General features: G+C 44.9%; 1 protein-coding gene across 1 annotated transcript; it reads left to right on the top strand.

Annotated features, from left to right (window-relative positions):
• The first annotated feature begins 3,447 nt into the window (after nucleotides 1-3,447).
• Nucleotides 3,448-8,034, top strand: ZNF438 (zinc finger protein 438). The gene is made up of 2 exons (XM_054592203.1): nucleotides 3,448-6,057; nucleotides 7,166-8,034. The coding sequence occupies exons 1-2, from the start codon at nucleotides 4,316-4,318 to the stop codon at nucleotides 7,779-7,781; spliced, it is 2,358 nt and encodes a 785-aa protein (XP_054448178.1). The 5' UTR covers nucleotides 3,448-4,315; the 3' UTR covers nucleotides 7,782-8,034.
• Nucleotides 8,035-18,258: the final 10,224 nt, after the last annotated feature.

Here is an 18,258-nt window from a genome sequence, read left to right as displayed (position 1 = left end):
TTTTCAGAAATATCCTATGCATAGACAGGAATGTATGTGTGTGTGTGTGTGTGTCGCACAGTCTTTTTAAAGTCCAAGTGATAGCATACTATAAATCTCACATCTTGGAGAGTAGTTCGTGCCAGCCTAACTCATTTTCTTCTTTACTGCTGCATAGTATTCCATCATATGGTTGGATGATTGTTCTGTTAGTACCCTGTTGCTAGACATTTAAATAATTCCTAGGGTTTGGTTTTGTTTTTCTTCTATTTATGTGGCTTGGCCCTCTTTCTCCTACCTTGCATTTCTTCTAATGTATCAGTTTCATTCCATATCGCTTATTTCTTATTGATTCTGGGAAATGAGACTCAACACACCTTCATGAAGACCCTCAGCCTTGTGTGTACTTTGACAGATTCAGGTAAACTTGAGTAAGTTAAATTTACCCAATAAACCCTTATCTTTTTATCCCATAGATTTCTTATGGTTAGCTTATAATAATTGATGGTGAAACCAATGATAAAGTTGTCTACTTGTATCCACTTCTCTAGATTGTATCCACCTTGTATCCACTTCTCTAACTTGCAGGGAACTTAAGGACAACTAACTCTGTGTGACAGACTCCATACCTATCAGCTAGGACTCTATCCTTTCAAGTTACCCAGGCTGCTCACTGATCCCTGTTCTCCCTTGCTGGGACCACTGCGTACCCTGAAGGGGCTCCTAGACCACAATTGCCTCTTTTTCCTGTGAATACTATTGCTCTTCTTCTGTGATTTTATTTCCACTATGATGGGGAAACTTTGGAAGATCAAAGCACATTAACTTTGAATGCATCATAATTAGCTCACTCCCTTTGGAATGGCTGATCTCTGGAAACCTTACCTGTCAAAAGGTTGCTTTCTTTCTTACACCTCGTCATAAAAACTAGGAAGGCCCTGCCCAACTAAAATCTTCAGAGACTTCAAGTTGACCGTGACCACTGGTTGTTGCTTTAGCCGCATCTTCTGTTCTTTGTTATTTCTGCTCCTTTTTGTGTTGATGTTACCATCCGCTGCCTCTGAGGTTTAGTGTTTCCATTTCTAGTTGATTCTGCTTTCTACACTCTAATCCCCTCCTTTTTCCCTCTAAATCTGTTTCTTTCATGCAATTTCTTCTTCAGAGTTTGCTTGCTTCTTTGACTATTTTCATTTGTATCCCAGCAGCATAATTTACTGTTCTCTCTTATTTCCTCAGATGATTGGTGGGTTGACCTCACCTGTCCCTTGATTGTAAAGTTTTTTATGGTGGTAATAACCCATTTTCTTATTCTGGCAGTTTAAGTGTAATTTAATTAAGACAAACAAACAACAACATAAGCAATCTTCCAGAGATATGTCCTCCTTTGTCTTTTTTAAATTTTCAGCATTTGGAAATGTTAAACTTTGTTTTTAAGTAATTTAATTTTTAGAAAATTTCCTAGGTTCAATCTGTAAATTCTTTATGTCAGCCATTAATCACTTGACTACCATGTAGAAATTCAATAAGTAATTATTACATTTTTGCCACGTGCCCAACACTGTCCTAGGCCCTGAAGACGTAAGCCAGCCCCCAGCCCTCAGGGAGGTCACTCTGTCGGGGCCGCGGGCCCGCAGTGCAGTCCCGAGGCTGGAGCCGGTGTGCCCAGGAAACTGAAATGGAGGGCAGGGGGCTCAGAACAGGGGCAAGTTTCAAATCAGGTAGTCAGAGAAACGCTCACCGGCGAGAGCAAGCGCAGAGACTGAGGGAGTGTGTGGCACAATTAAAGAACAACAAGGAGACCGCCGTGACTGGAGAGGAGGGAATAATTAGGGAGGTTCCCAGGAGCCAGATGGCAGGAGGCCTTGTTGGCCATTGCAGGCGCTTTGGTTTTGGCTCGGGGATGAAGAACCACTGGACACTTAGGAGCAGTCAACTGAGGTGAGGTGGCTTAGGATTTGATGTGCTATTGTCACATATTATGTCGTGAGGATTTATGACTAAGGACAAAGTTGCCTTTCGCCCATCTCTTCTTACTGTAAATATTTTGTGCTCAATCAGTCAAGAGCATGAACTAGATATAAATGACCCAATGTTTTCTCTTCCCGTTGTTCCTCACTCCCGATCTGTTGTATAGATGCAAAGACTGTTGTTATTATTGTTAATGTAATTTTTTAATAAGCCTTGTCTCTAGATAACCAAAAGTCATCAATAATTTTAAACTTTTCACAAAGCCTCACAATCCTAATTTACTATACTTATTTACAACTTCAGTACTTCTTCCAAAAAGAGGAGATGAGGCTTAAAATGAAAGACATTTAACTTTAAAGGCTATGAAAATAAACCTAAAAAATAAATAACTTACATAGGAAGAAGCAGCAAATGTAGCAGACACATTTAGGTTACAATCGCCAGGTGATTAATCAGTTTACCCATGAACTTCAAGGTAACAAAGCTAGAAAGGAGAACAGATCACTCAATTATCCCTGTGTGAGTTTTCAAGACCACAGCACTAGTGGTTTCCCTTCTTGTTCTAATGCAAGCCTCCATGTGAAATATGTTTTTAACATACTTTTTCCTCCCCAGACAGTGATTACTTTATAAAATAAGTTGATCAGTATACATTTCTTATTCCTATTATTCTACAGTTTGTTTATTTGGGAAGTGTCATTTTCACTGGAAAAAAAATCAACTTCCTGCTAAAATTGTTAGTTCAGTAGCTAAAGACATTAAAACCAAGGTTGATCTTTTAAAATGTTTTAATTGTCTCTTTCACTAGATTCCAGCTACCGAGAGCAGAAATTGTCTCTTCATCTTTATGTCCTTGGTATCCCCTAAACAAAGAATTCTTCAAGCCCTTGTTCATAACTCCAAAATCTAAAAAGCTGTGTAAACAAAAAATGTTATCAAAAGTTGGGTACCAAAAACTCAACCAGAGGCAAAACCTGAACTGAGTAAGGCTACTTAGAAATCTCCCCTTGCCCCACTTTTGTGAATACTCACTTACATATTCTGCTATAGAAGCAGTAATAGGCTGAATTAGGGGTGCACTGCAGACTCTGCTGGGTATTATGTAACATTTAGTGTGTGCATCTTAGGACTTTTTAAAACGTTAGTAAGTAGAAATTCCAAAATATATTGTGCCCCAAAGATTTTAGAAGGGGGATTGTGGGCCTGTCAGAGCCACTCCTTAGATTAGTGTAGGTACCCAGGAAGTGTGAGTTGGAGTGAAATCTGCTCAAAATGAGGAACTTAGAAGTTGGGGATTTTTCTGCAGCAGGGCCTTACAGCCCTGAGGCCTCAGGAATGAAACAGATGATTCTGTCCTTAGAAGCAGTTCAGTGCCATGTTTCCTGACTTGTTTTCTTAGAGTAGTAGTAATTGGCCTTTAGTCATAATAAACGAGGGCAGGATGAAGTGCTATTCTCTTAGTTCAAACTGTTCCTATTACTGTGCTAGGAGGTGCTTTTTGTGTGAGTTTGTGTATTTTTTATGTTGTCTCTGTATCTTTACCTATCACTTTCTATCTTTTTGTTTTTCTTCAACATTTCTTAAGGTGTCAGATCAGCTTTTTTAATACTGGTGATTTAATTGCAAAAGCGCACATAAACAGTTTGAAAGGTGTGAGAAGAAATTCACAAGTCACATGGGGAAACAGCAACAAAGCTAGCATTCAGTCTGGAATTCATCCACTGTGCAAAACAAATCACACTGCCAAGGGGTCAAATGGTGTGTCCTGAAATTCAGTGAAAAATGAGTTTGATACAATAAACGTTTGTTTTTCATACTGAAGATACAGGGGGAAATACCAAGATGAATTAAATATCAGCTTCACCCTCACAAAGCGTAAATTTTATAGGGACAACGACATGTATATAAAATAAGTAGAATCCACAGTATAACACACCAGAGGGGATGACTAGCTCAGGAGAGCAGGACAGGAGGTGGGCTGGCACCAGCCAGTAAAGGTGAATTAGGTTAACAGAGAGGATGGTCTTAGTGGAATAAAGTTGAGCAGGACAGAGTCTAGCTTTCAAGAAGCTCTGTTTAAGAGTAGAGACATATAAACAGATAGGTTATTATGAAAAGTGGCAAACGTTATATAGGGGCTATGGAACTGTAGAGGAGAATAATAATTGATCCTTGGGAAAGGCAGGCAGCAGCTGCCCTTCACGCTGGATGCTGAAGAACGCAGAAGCTGGCCCAGAAGAGTAGGGGCGGGTCTGGGAATGCCTTCTAGGCAGAGGAAATGATAAGATGCTTATTTGCACTCTGAACAACAGAACGATTATACCAAGGTGACTTTTTACATTGTAATGTCATTGCAGGTGAATCAGTCATGCCTTCTGGAACATTACGGAGTGGGAAAGGTTTGCAGAATAAGAGTCAGTTTAGGACCATTGCACCGAAAATTGTTCCCAAGGTCCTAACTCCCAGAGTGCTGTCAGGCCACTCGCCGTCACTCTCTGATCAGGTGAACCCAGGCCCTTCCGTCGGCTCCACGCCACTGGGGGTGCCCACCCAGAATTATGCTCTGATGCAGGTTGCTGGCCAGGAGGGGACGTTTTCTCTCGTGGCATTGCCTCATGTTGCCTCAGCTCAGCCAATCCAGAAACGCAGGCTGTCCCTGCCCGAAAACCTTAAACTGCCTATTCCTCGATACCAGCCCCCGAGAAATAACAAAGGATCGACCAAGAATCCCATTTGGAGCTCCCCTGAAAGTGGCTGTAGCAAACTGCCTGCCCAGACCCAAACAGCCTCCTCCCTCCCTGACCAGTCCAAACCCCTGCCCCATCCCAGTCCATCCAAGCCAGTGCCGTCACTAGGCCCAGCCCCGGCCAGCGTCAGCATGGCCACGCTGACCAGTGGCTGTGGAGAGCTGAACCATCCTGACACCCCAACATCATCCACACCAGAGGAACCTTCTGCCAGGCGGGGCCTCTTGAAGATTTCAGGGAAAGAAAACTGTGCAAGCAAAGAAGCACCCACTAAACCTTCTGTTGTTGCCAGTGAAAAACATAAAGAACCAGTTGATCTTGCAAAAGGCACAGTCAAGTTGTCGCCAGCCGTTTTTGGCAGCGCACTTCAGTTGATCCCCTCGATCCCCAAAGGTAAACTGCCAATCTTACCCTACTCTAGAATGAAAACAACAGAGGTTTATAAAAGTGAGTCAGATGTTAACGCTGTAGATCTTTCTTTACCTGGGCTCGGGACGGACTACGGTAAGACATCCGCCATCACAAACGGCTTTGATGCAGCCACCAAAATGGCTGATAGGGCGCCTGGTCCGCAGGTGCTGAAGCAGAGTCCCTGTGGGAGCGCCTTTTGTTCAGCCACCAAACTGGACCTCAGCCACAAAGCAAAACTGAGCAGCGGGGCAGCAAAGAGAAAAGGAAGAAAATCAAAAGTACCAGATGAAATCTTGTCATTTCAGGGGGAAAGGAGAAAAAGTAAAAGAATGAAAAATGATCCCCAACAATCCAGAGACCAAAAACCTGGGTCTATGAAGAAATACCGTAGCATCATGCCGAAACCTGTTGTTGTCATGCCCGCTGTGGCTCCCCTGGCTTCTCCTGCAGCTGTGTTCCAATCCCAAAGGCCCAGTGGCCTATGGCAGGATATTGCGTTAAATAATTCTCTCCCTCCTAAATATTTCAGCTGTAAGCAGGACAACAGCTCTTCTTCCCCGAAGCCCAGCTCTGCATTCAGAAATGGATTCTCTGGCGTTAAGAAGCCTTGGCACAGATGTCCTGTCTGCAACCACCACTTCCAGTTCAAACAGCACCTTCGAGACCACATGAACACACACACGAACAGACGGCCTTATAGTTGTCGAATCTGTCGCAAGGCGTACGTCCGCTCTGGCAGCCTGAGCTCACACGTGAAACTTCACCACAGTGAGAACCGCCTGAAGAAACTCATGTGCTGTGAATTTTGTGCAAAAGTGTTCGGTCACGTCAGAGTCTATTTTGGCCATCTGAAAGAAGTGCACAGGGTTGTCATCAGCACCGAGTCCTCCCCCAGCGAACTGCCACCAGGAGACGTGCCAAAAAGCAGAGACAGAGAGGTGCCTGTGCAGAGGTGAGTGCCAACGAATGGAAACCTGGCGAGACTGTCTGTGTGGATTTGGGGGGACAGGCTAAGATTTCCTATTGAGAAAGATAAGTTTGTAAAACATCTCTCAGAGTCCGATTTTATGAGGTAACTCCCACTTCCCTCTAGTTCTCTGAAGGAAAATCTCATTTCCCATTGTTTTCTGATGAGTCATGATTTATAATGACTCTAACCCCTGAAGCCAGGCCACAAGTGCCTCTCTGAGGTATGCTGGGGTCAGTCAGGTGATGTATTATATTTGTATCTGATGTGAGATAGTACATTGTATATAGTTCCTGGTACTCTACAAATAATTTCCCCAAAATGGTGTTCACAGAATTTATATCTAAACAGCATCAAATTTGCCCCAGAACATCACATAGCCCATGGCAGCGCCTCAATGTGACCAGACCCTAAGGTGTTGAGACTTCAAACCCCTCTGCGTGTGCCCTGTTTTCCCCTTTGGGTCACATTAACTTTTTCCTGCGGGATTCCCTTTTGCAGGTACTGCTTGCTGGCCGTGTAAACAACAAGCTAAGCCACCCTTAAGCCTGGCAGGCAGAGCTCTCTTAGAGCAGTGAGTATGCCAGGGAGTTTCACTTAACTGAATCTTCATTAGCACCATGGAAATTAAAGTTTCCCCCACTAGATTTTCTGGCCCTTGTCATTGTTTTCCTGTAGCCCATTTTGATTTTTAGGTAAAATGTCCAAATAAAATTTGGTGTTCAAGGCTAGAGCTGGCAACAGTGGCAACAGAGGGTACGTGGAACAGTTGCTGTCAACCAAGCCCAGCGTGTTCCTGGAGCGCCTCGCTTGGTGCCACCTGACTCACGTTGATGACACCTGATCCTGCAGTAACTGAAGACTAGTCAGCGCCCCTGGGGGCAATGCCAGGATGCCCCCGGTAGCTGGGGACGTGTGTGGCCCCAAGCAGGAGTGGCAGTTGAGGTCCTTCCCATGCTCCCTCTACCTACTTCGTGCTTCACCCATCAGCAGCTGTGTTTCAGATCTTTGATGGCTAAGAGTTTAAAAAAGGAAAAGTTCCAGTGCTGTTTTTTCCATGCAATTTTATATTGAGTATGTTTCCCTTTTTCAGGGAAAACAAATCCAGCCTAGAAGAAGACCTCCTCCTAAACCAGGCAGACGAAGTCAAATTGCAAATCAAATGTGGCCGCTGTCAGATCACTGCCCAGTCTTTCGCTGAAATCAAGTTTCATTTACTTTCTGTCCATGGAGAGGAAATTCAGGGCCGGCTGCAAGAGGAGATCTCCCCAGGAAGCCAAGCAGCTCAGGGAGAACTGGCTGAACATGCTGCTCCTTCCTGGAAACAGCATCCTGAAAGAAGGAAACTGTTGAAACCCCGTCCCCCCGATGAGGAAGTACATGCATTTCCCAAATTGAAGAAGCAACTCTGCCCTAACCGTCAGAATGACATAGAAATACTCACAAAAAACGAAGGAGCCCAGCCTGGACCCAGCGAGCCAGGAGAAGCCCCCCAGGGCCCTGGGTGTCTCAGCCCACACTCCGCTCCCCTCCAGGCCCACTCGGGCTTTAACTGCGTCCTCTGTGCGCGGACGCTTGGGAGGAAAGAAGAGCTCCTCCTGCACTGGCAACAAGGGCACAATTGTGAGGACCCTACAAGGCTCTGGAGGATTCTGAAGGCACTGTCTCACCAGGGAGGGACCGAGCTTCCCAGGGAAATGGGAAAATGAAATGCTGGGGCCCCAGGGTTAGAGAGAGCTTTGTATCCCCGTTCTCTCCAAGTTCTTGTCTTACGGTGGCACCCAGTGATAGAGATCAAACAAGTTAGAATCAGCATTAATAAGCAGAAGTGATTTTTGTACATAATTTTATTTTCTTATGAAATATGTCCTTGATCCGTATTTTTCTAACCATATGCCATTTTATTTCAAAATTCTGTATACTAACTGTTTATGCCTTAGACTTTATTTCAGAATAAATAAAGAGATCAGAATTTAGAGATTGAAATGTGAAGGATTTTAGGCTTTTCTTCAGATAGAGTTTTCAGTAAAAATGTATGCTTGAGTGTGTGTATGTCTTTTTGTTCAAGTATTTTCTTGTTTAAGTAGGGCAAAGTGAAAATTTCCAGATGCCAAAATTATTTATCAACCATATTATTATTTATTAAATTCTCTTGTTTATTTGAATATCCTATAGAACAATGTATGTAATAAGGTTCTCATCTAAAATAACTTAAAATCCATATTTTCAGGACTCAGGTTTTTTAATTCTATTTTTTAATGTTTTTAAAAAATTTTATTTATTGATGTTTCAGAGAGAGAAAAACATCGATTTGTTGTTCCACTTATTTGTGCATTCATTGGTTGATCCTTGTACGTGCCCTGACAAGGGATCATACCCTCAGCCTTGGCGTATCAGGGACAACGCTGTAACCAACTGAGCTACCCGGCCAGGGCCTAAAATTCTGTTTTCTTAAATGCATATTGCTGTGAAGATTAGATGTACGTTCCACAGCTGTAGTGTTTCATATCAAAGTAATCAAAAATTTTTTTAGTACTTCAGCTAATAAAAAATTTCACTTTTTTGCTATAAAGTCATTTTCAGGCCAGAAAATTTACAGCCTGGAAAGTGAACTAGATAGTTCAGTCCAGATGTCTAGGTGTCTCAACTGCTCCCAAGTAACTTCAGAGGGTTGCTGCTAAATGATCAATTTTAGACACAACTGTGCCGTTCAAGCCCAGGTTCTCTTTAGAAGTCAAGAGTAAATGATTGCCTCTTAAATTCCTGGGAAATTACCTCAAATCAGAAAAGTTGCCATTTGAAGTTTCTAGCCATCCTGGCTGCAAAAATATTTTCTTGATATTAAAAATGGGGGAGCTTGAGCACTCATCCTACTGAAATTCCAGTCTTGAGATGAAAGCCCGGAGCACACAGCGGGCCCCGGTGCCTGAAGCGCGGCCAGGGCATTAGCACAACATTTTTCTGTGCTAAGGAAGGTATTGAAACAGAGGAAGAACCACCTTCTAATTGATAAGCTAATTGGTCTTAAGTCATCTTTTTAATGTCTAATTTTAAAAGCAAGTGTTCATAGACACACTTTGTCTCAAATACTATGAAAAAATTTAATCCTAGCCTTTTTGCAAATTATTATAGATTTGAAAATAAGAGGGTAAGTATGGAAATCTCTGAAAAATTTTGCTGTGGTTTTTCAACCTATTATAGGCTATGCAGTTTCAAAGAGAGATTAGACCTCCACTGTTGGATCTTTTTAGAACTGGGTTATTCATGAAACAGCTTTACCACTCAGTGCATTGCCTAGTTTGTTTGGAAGACTGGTTAAAGACTAAAAAATAGGTTCTACCTAGAATACTGTTTGAATTGAAACTGTAAAATAATTCATTAGACTGCTCAGTCCCCTGATACTAAGCAGTTTTTCCGAAATAGCAGTTGGCCAAGGACAGAGGAGTGGGTCTGGAGTACCTATGGAGGTGAAGGTGTGAGGGCAGAAAGAAAATCCGCAGTCCCCGGAGTCCTGGAGACACCTGCCTGTAGCCAGTGTCTAACCACCTATTACAGCAAGGGCAGCGCAGCCAGGCACAGACGGTCTGTGGAAAGAAGCAGACAGCCAGGAGTGCGACAGAGAGCAGAAGTCGGGAGATGTGACCGCCTCGTGGGGGAGTGCTCTGGCTGGACCCGCTGTTTTCGACATGGATCTGCAGGGTGGGGCAGCGTGGCGCCCATCTTCAACGGAGAAGGAAACCTGCCATGTGGTGCGGCCTCGCTGCGTGCCGGTGTATATGGATGCATTCAGAATAAAATGTTACAGTTCTCTGCTTCTATAAACACTTCCCTGTGTTAGTGTCATCTAAGATAAGGAGTTTCTGGCCCTTATTAGTACAGTAGCACTGCTTCAGTGAGAATGGTGGGGAGAGAGAAGGAGAAAAGAGGGAGTAATTTAGCTAACGGAACTGTTGGGAACAATGAAGCCAGCAGGTCTTCACTGATACGCCTTCCTCGGGTGCGGACGTGCTGTTGGCGCAGTTCTGAACCCAAAGGCAGCGAGGCGTGGAAGTGCTGGGACGCCTACTCCGCGAGGCTTGGAGAGAGTCCGTCGCCTTCTGCAGGCTCCAGTCCCTGGTCTGTAAAATGCGCCTGACGACCCCACCTCCGGGCATTGTTGTGAAGCATGATTCGCCATACATGAAGTGACTGCCACAGGTGGGTCACACAGGAACTAGGGGCTAATACTTATTATGCTTTTTGTCAGACTTGAAAGAAGAGGTCTCGTAGAAGGATCACTGAACACAGCTCAGGTGAGCCTCAAGTCCAGAATTGAAGGATGAAAACTACTAGAACCACAGATACTTCATTTTTGTGTAAAAAGTGTGTTTTAATTCTTAAATAATCAAACAGATTTGAATTGTATGGAGGTTTGGTAAGTGTCTAATCAATATAGAAAGCACAGTCACTGATTACGTCCATTACAGGCTCCACTTTGGGCCTGGAATTCCTCCCTGCGGCTGCTCCTCTGTGCTGTTCCTCGGCCCTGGCCCAGCTCATCACAGATCCCTCCCAGTGTCCTGAACTTGACCGTGGTCTTTCTTGCTGCCCACAGTAGATCATAGTCTCTTGAGGACAGGGACTGGGACTTTTGCTCAGTACACATAGCCCCAGAGGGTCCAGCACCTGACGTGGAATAGTGCTCAATAAATATTTGTTGAAAATGGATACATTAGCTAAATACAAACAAAACTGCCACTTCCCTTTCTATGAATAAATCCAGCTTTAGGAGCAACCAAACTTAGAGCTAGAAAGACATAGAGACAAATTGGTCTTAAATTCAGCACATTCATTTTGCTTAATGTCTTGTGCTTCTTGGAAAATTGTCGCAAGGCCAGCAAAATGAGATTTCTTTTTTCTTTTCCTTTGGCCCTAAATTATTTCTGAAAGTTACAGCATTTTAGATTTGTATTGTTTTATTAGCTGTCATTTTTATTCATGTCCCCTTTTGTTTCTCGCTCTTTCTCTGGCCCTCTTCCTGGTTCAGCTTGACTGTTCCTCTGTTAAGCTGTTCCTCATATGGAAAGTTGTCTCTTCATCAGCACGCCATAAATAATAAAACCTGGGCGCCTTCCAGTGCCTCCCCGGCTCCACACGCCCGCCTCCCAGCTGCACGGCTCCAGGTTTCTGTGGCCCCAGTGACATGATCGTTGGCAATAAATGCTCAACTTCATTTATTTATTAGAATTCTCAGATCTGGACACGTTCGCTCCATTCAAACTGCTGACATGTTTTGTTAGGCACATATTTTATAGTCTTCCCTTGTTACTGAGTCCTGATAAAAAAAAAAAAAAAAAGTACCCTGGTAAAGATGATTTAGCAGAATGGATTTTTAGCTTCAACTTTATGCTGACTTTCCTGACAATCGGCAGCTTATCTAAGCTTGTGGTGCAATCCAATATATATTTTAACGATATCCACCTCTTCAGGAATGTTCCTTTTGGAGGTGAAATGTTTAGTGTTTAGCGTGTATCATGTTTGGTCACGGTCATGGTTATCCCCATAAGAAAACTAACTATAAGCACGGTTTTGCAAGCACATTTTAAATGTGTGTTTAGTATGCAGACGTTAGCTTAGCAGTACATCACATTTTCCATACTCTGAAGTGTGAAAATGTTTCAATGTGTTGCCTATCCCTAGAAAAAAATCATTATCTATTGAAGGAAACCAAATGTGACAGCTAAAAGAGAAGTTAAGATTACTTGTTCTAATTTTGATGTGAAGCTAAACATGTTGGTTTGTGTGCTTTTTTAATGAAACTTGCTCTCGTCTTCAGAATTGCCCCCAACTTTTGGTCAGCCTAGAAGTAAAGAATTAACCTGTAATAGGGTGGCAACATTGCCTCTTTCAGTATGTTTCAAAAACAAAATTGCAAGCAATTAGCATTATAATAATTTTTGATAAATAGCACTATTCAAAATCAAATCAAGCATTATTCAAAATAGAAAAGACTTTACCTTCTGACATTAAATGTGAACATAATCTCCACCTAGGAGTTGTAAGGAGACCACCAGCAGTTCTATGGCATTTGTAAAAACAGAGCTTTGAACTTGACCTGATTACTGCCTGAGTTGTAATGTAGATCTTACTACAAAAACTTGGCCATGGAAGAGATCCAGTTTGCTCAAACATATGAGCTGCATAAGCATCCCAAAGCTCTGTCTGTATCTGGAAGTAATATTTAAGAGTATGTTCTTAGGAAACTAAAAACTGCCTTTTCCTAGTCTAATCCAAACCAAAGCACAGTTAAATTTTCCTAGGGCATTCATTGAAACAAGCCTTTTTGAAAATGTTTACACCCAAGGAAAGTTAAAATATCCAAGAAGATGAGGTCTTTCTATGATGTTTTTCCTTGAGGTAATGGGTGGGGTGAGGAAGCAGGAGGGCAGAAGTGCTGTGTCAGCATGGGGCTCGAGGAGCCCTTTGACGATCAGGCCCAATGGGCTCTGTTAGAGTCGGAGTGTTGTGAGCAACACTCTAAGCTTAGGAGTAACCACGCTATAGTCTTTCCTATAAGCCAGCCTTCAGCCCTTGTCAGGGACCAGAGGTGCCCATGCTTATAGGGCCACCAGCCCTACAGGCAACAGTAGCCCCAAGGAGTAACAGCCAACACAGATGATTATGCTGTTCACTCAGCTTTTATTAATGCAGATTCAACCCAAATCTATAATAACCCAATAACAATAATCACTCAGAAACAATCAGCAATGACATTGCACAAGAGAATTGCGGGATAACGCGCCTGAGTCCCAGGAGTCCAGATCAGGTCCGGAACCAGGAGGCAGCTGGTCAGTGTCTTGCAAGGCAGAGTCTACAACAGGTTCACAGACAGCTAGTGCAGGGTTGATCGGAGCAGCGGAGCATCTCTTGGCCCTCTCAGCTCCTCTCAGCTATCTCAGCTGTCTGTTCAAAGGCCTTTGCTTTCATATTCCCGTATGATGCGATGTTGCATCAACCTTTCACACGTTTTGCGCCACCTTGATAAGCACATGTTGATTGTGTCACTCTACTGCGCATGCTCTGAGAGGGTGATGTTACCCTTCAGATAAGCACGTGTTGTCTACCTCATTGTTTTGCACATACTCCAGGGATTCCATCATCCCTCTGAGTTATTGCTCTACTGCACATGATCTAAACATGGCTTCTTAGTTAACAGGACTGATGCCATCTGAGTTCAGTCCTGCACTCCACAAGGAGGGATACTGCACTGGTGTTCAGGCAGCAAAATGTCATTAGTGTTTTGGTACAGCCTCAATGGAACAAATAGAACTGCACTTCTAGGAATGTGTTCATAGATATGACTGCACCAGTGCACAGGCGTATATGTGAGGATGTTCACTGAAACATTGTTTACAGAAGCAAAAGACCAAGTGAACTTGAATGTCCATCAGAGCAGTATAAAAAAAAAAAAAACATAGGCTGGAATACCATGTTACAGTATAAAAGCTTGAAGTAGCACCTGATGTGCTGAAATTGTATTGTGAAGGAAGCAAGATGCAGACTAACGTACAGTGTGCTCTCATTTGCTTTTTAGAAAGGAGGAAGAAAAGGAAGGCAAGAGGGACAGGCGTGTGCCTGTATATCCATTGACAATTTATGAAAGGTCACTTCAGGAATGGGGGACTGGGAGATGGGAAGGAACAACACCTACTTTTCCATTCTTGCAACGTTTTGCTGCCTTTTTTTTTCCAATTAAAAAAAAATGGCTTCTCTGGATTAAGCTGTACCTGTGCTGTTATTGTTCAAGAAGCCCTCAGCAAAACTGTGAAGAAGGCAAAATTGGTGTTACCCCCTCAGCTTCGGTGCCCACGCACTTCCTCACCTGAGCCCCTGTGCCTGACCATCCCACACAGACAATGCCCATGGTGAGAGAGACATCTTTGCAACACAGGACACATGTACACATAAAAGACACGGACACCTGCCATCGGGACAGAAGTCTGAGTTCATAAAAAGGATAATACACTGTCCATAATAACTCACATGCATTGTGATATGTTCCATTCTAATTCCCTTGTTTTAATTCTGGCTGCCTCACACCAAATTGACTTCATGACCCACTAATGGGCAAATACAATCTGAAGGGTACTGCTACAGACCTTAGGCTTTCTGATTCTTCCCCTAGCCCAGCATGTCTTTCCTGGGCTTTCCCCCAGCCTCTCAGGTCCCTGCTGTCCTGGGGTTTGATAGGGACTCTCCTCTCCCCACAACACATTTGCATTTTATGGACCTTTTGAAGGCTGGCCTGAAGCCAAAGGGAGGACTAATGGTGGGAATTTCAGACACCCTGTGGCCCTGGGAAGGCCTTTTGGTGCCTCTCCAGCAATGCCCTGGCCCTGCGTGGCTTTTGAGTGCTCTTGTGGAAAAAGGCAAAGCCATTGCTTAGGAACCGAGAGACAGCGCTGCACAGCTCAAGGCTCACCCCAGTAAGCCACTGGGTTTTAAAACCCCTTTTCAAAGTTTCATTTGACTAGAATTGCTCATTCTTTGGGTTTGGGTTGGATTTGACTTGTCTCTCATTTCTCATCCTCATTCAAATAAAATGGTGCAGCAAAAAATGGAGGCCCCTGCAGAAGCAGCAAATTCTAGCCATACTGGAACTAACAGTCTTCCTCTAGCTTCCTTCAGCCCCTTCTCTCCTGGCTACGAGCCCCCATCTGGCCAGTTTTCTGAGTAGGTGGGTAGGAGCCCGCCTGCCCTTCTCCTTGAAGCCTCCCTTTCCTGTTGAATCCTCTGCCATTCGCCAGGCCTTCAGTGTATCTGGGTCGCAATGATAGGACATGGTCAAAGAACGACCTCTTGGACTTCAAAGTGATCTTTGTCCTCCCATCACCTCTCGAGGGAGTGATTCTACAGCTAGACCAAGTCTCTAATTGACGCAAACAAATGCCAGCTGCCCCTCCCATGTCAGGCTCCCAGGCCCCTGGGAGGAGGAAAGTCTGCTTTTCACTCAGCTGTCACTTGGCCTAAACCACTCACAGGTAACACCTAGTTAATTCTCATTCTCCTGTGTGTATTCCTCAGAGCTCCCTCTTTTTCAATTTTAGTGTGCTGGCTTGAAAAAAATAGGTCTGGTTCCCTTTTTATGGGAGCTTAAGCCTGTCCCAAGTTGCCAAAAATAAAAAAAAGTGTTTATGGAACTATTCAGGGGTCCTCCAAGAAGATTCCCAAATCAACACACAGTTCCTGAGTGCTCACACTCGGCCGAGAACCACACAGCCAGCATGCCCCCTGTGGGGTCCCGGCCTGAAGGGCCAATCTGGCCCCGCGCAGCCCTGGCTCGGGGAGACCTCCCGACTGCCAGTCAGATAGGCCGCCCAGCCCCAGCCGAATGTCTCCACGTGCACGTGAATGGCAGAGTAGCAGTTGCCTCTCTCACTGATAACAAAGGGCACCAAGAGAAAAGGCAAGCATTGAATGTTTTCATTTTGCTTTGATTATCATCAGCGCACTGAAATACTACTTCCAGCATGCTTATCATCTCATATGGGAAATAAGAATTGCAGTAATAACTGTTAAAATGCTGAGGGTCTTTGTTTTTGAAGGGGGCAAGCTCATGCCGATTTCACAAGGGACTCGCACGTTTCTGGGTCCTGTGGGATTCACTGGGGAGCTTAGTCCAGAGGCAACTGGGAAGCTTTCACATTTCCAAACCCATGGCCGTAATGGGTAGTGACTGGACTTCTTGTTTATCAGCCCTGGAAAGAAGGCTCTGAGTTCCAAAACTGAGCAATTTGCTAAAGGACTGAGATCGTAGGTAGAAAACCATGTGGCTGAGACCCAAACTGTGCTCTCTCCTGGGATGAGAGAGTGTCTGGAGCTGCAGGATCACCACCAGCAATCTCTACAGAAATACCAAAAGGCTGCCTTGGGTAACAAGTAAATTATGGCAAGATCAAAAAGACCTCATGCATAGTCCAGCATTAACATCTTTTAACTTAGAGAAGAAACCACTGAATTCCAGCTGGTGGCAAAGCAGATAGAAGGGGTAGGAAGCACTAGCTCTCCTAAAGTCAGAGCATTTGGCCATGTTGCAGGAAAGCAGGCTGCCTGCTCTCCTTGTCTGCGTTGCGGCTCGGAGGTGTCATTTGCACAGGCTGCATCAGCCTTAGGTAAAGTGAGTAGGCTGTGCCATGCTGTGAGGTTTGAATTAAGCCTTTCACACTCGGCAGCACTGCAGTCAGTTGCATCCAATCCTCAGCCAGTACCTGCTGATTTCCTGCTAAGTGCCTCCTGGCATCGGTGCCAGTACAGACCACAGCAAGCCTTTAAGTCATCACAATATTTCTTTGAGAAAATGTCTTAAATGGACAATTCCTCTACAAGACCATTAAAATAGGACTCAGAAAAGATTAACTACCACTGAAAAGCCTTGAATCTGAAGCATGCCGAAAATCCCGCCTCAAACTCCATGGGCTATCTTACTGTCCCCCACCCCCGCTTATTGGGTAACTATGGATTTACAGACAAGCCATCCTAAACATGTACCATCCAGAGAACATGGATGAAAATCACTTATCTCTGGCCCTGCGGTCCCACCTTAGGGCGGCCCTTCTCTCACACACCCGGCCCAGCCCCCGCTGCTTTCCCTGGCGAGACAGCGGCTGCGCCCGGCTCAGGCTCAGCTCTGCTTGCCTCACCTCCCTGTTTGCACGGTAGTTCCTTTGACAACGCTCACTGGGTCCTAAGGATGAAGCCATTCCCTGAGAGGCCTCAGCTGCTCTTCCACTTGAACCACACCAGTCTAAGCCCGCTTCCTCAAACAGTGACGCGGTTTTTTATTGCGCTCCAAACTGAGGTAGCCCTCCATTTTTTACAATGATCTTTTATTCCTTGTTTACCCTCCCGCACAAGCACGAGTCCCACTCAGTGGGAGGCCATGCAGGACTCGGCCTCCCCGCAGCCTGCACGCCTGCCGCGGGCCTGTCCTTGCCCACCTGGGCGAGCTTTCCACACCTGGAGCTCCTTCCTGGGCTGTCGCCACCAGAGGAGTCACTTTTGCCTCCACGCAGGGTTTCCCTCCCACCTCCTCCAACCACACCCCCGCCCCCCACCCCCAGATGCAGCCTGGACACCCTGAGATGCCAAACAGGAACTGCTCCCCTCACTGCGGAAGTGAGATTCTCTTTCTTGTCATGAGTCACACAAATAAGCACAGAGTGGAGTCCCATCTTCTAAGCAGTTGAGTTCTGCCCTCCATGAGGAAGGCAAAAACCGTAAGTTGTCAAACTGACCCGTAGCCCACGCAGCCCCAGGCTCTGGGGTTTGTGAATACAGTGCTGTGGAGGGATGGTGACAAAGTACAGTGATGTCATTGGAGTCTCACTCACAGGACAGATGCAAAATCCAAGTTTATAGTACTTGCAATTAAGGGAGGGTGGGGTGGAGAATGACATTTATAAAAGAATCCACTCAACCCACACAATGCCAGGACGGAAGTGGGGGGGCTCGCTCCCACAGGTGGGGAACTGCAGAGCCATCCCTCCCATCTGGCACGGCCACGCTTGAAACTGTGCCCCCTCCCCCTGGCTTGCCCTGGAGCACCGGTAGTTCAGTTCTCCTAAGTGAAATGCAGGCCAGATGGAAGTCCCCTGAATGTGTGTGCTGGAATCGTCTGCTCTGGAGGGCGAGGAACCCCACTGATGTTTATCGTTTCCTAAGTTGTGCATCTCAGTCTCCAGGGCCTTGAGCTGCTTCTTTCAGGGACCTGGGTTACCAAATAGTTAAACAAAGGAAGGCCCTATGTGCAGCACAGGTGACCGACAGGGTTCCCGCTCCAGACCAGCCGAAGCAATTAAATGTGTGAACCAAGCTATTTATGCGTTTCGGATGTAAAAGTAATGGCCTTGCTAAGCAACTGAAAATAACATGCCTTGAACACCAAGGCAAAGGCCCATTCTTCTCTAAAATAAATGGGCGTTCTCTCCTCCTAAGTAGAAAACGTCACCAGCTCAAAAAGTGAGCCCAGGACGGGCTCTGGCAGGGACAACCTCCTGTGAGGTGGCACAGGCCCCCGGACAATGGCTGACTGTGATTGATTAGTGCAGAGAAATTTGGAATTGAACTTTACTGTTGGGACTCACCTGCATTTGAAAGTAGTGCAGTTAGTAGTCCATCTTTCAACACTGAATGTATTTTCTCCACTTT

This window comes from Pteronotus mesoamericanus, unplaced genomic scaffold (genome assembly GCF_021234165.1).
Source record: "Pteronotus mesoamericanus isolate MK-2021 breed Mesoamerican mustached bat unplaced genomic scaffold, CSHL_Meso_final contig_130, whole genome shotgun sequence".
NCBI lineage: Eukaryota > Metazoa > Chordata > Mammalia > Chiroptera > Mormoopidae > Pteronotus > Pteronotus mesoamericanus.
Note: the sequence above shows the minus strand (reverse complement) of the source record. Positions and strands in the feature narration are given on the sequence as shown.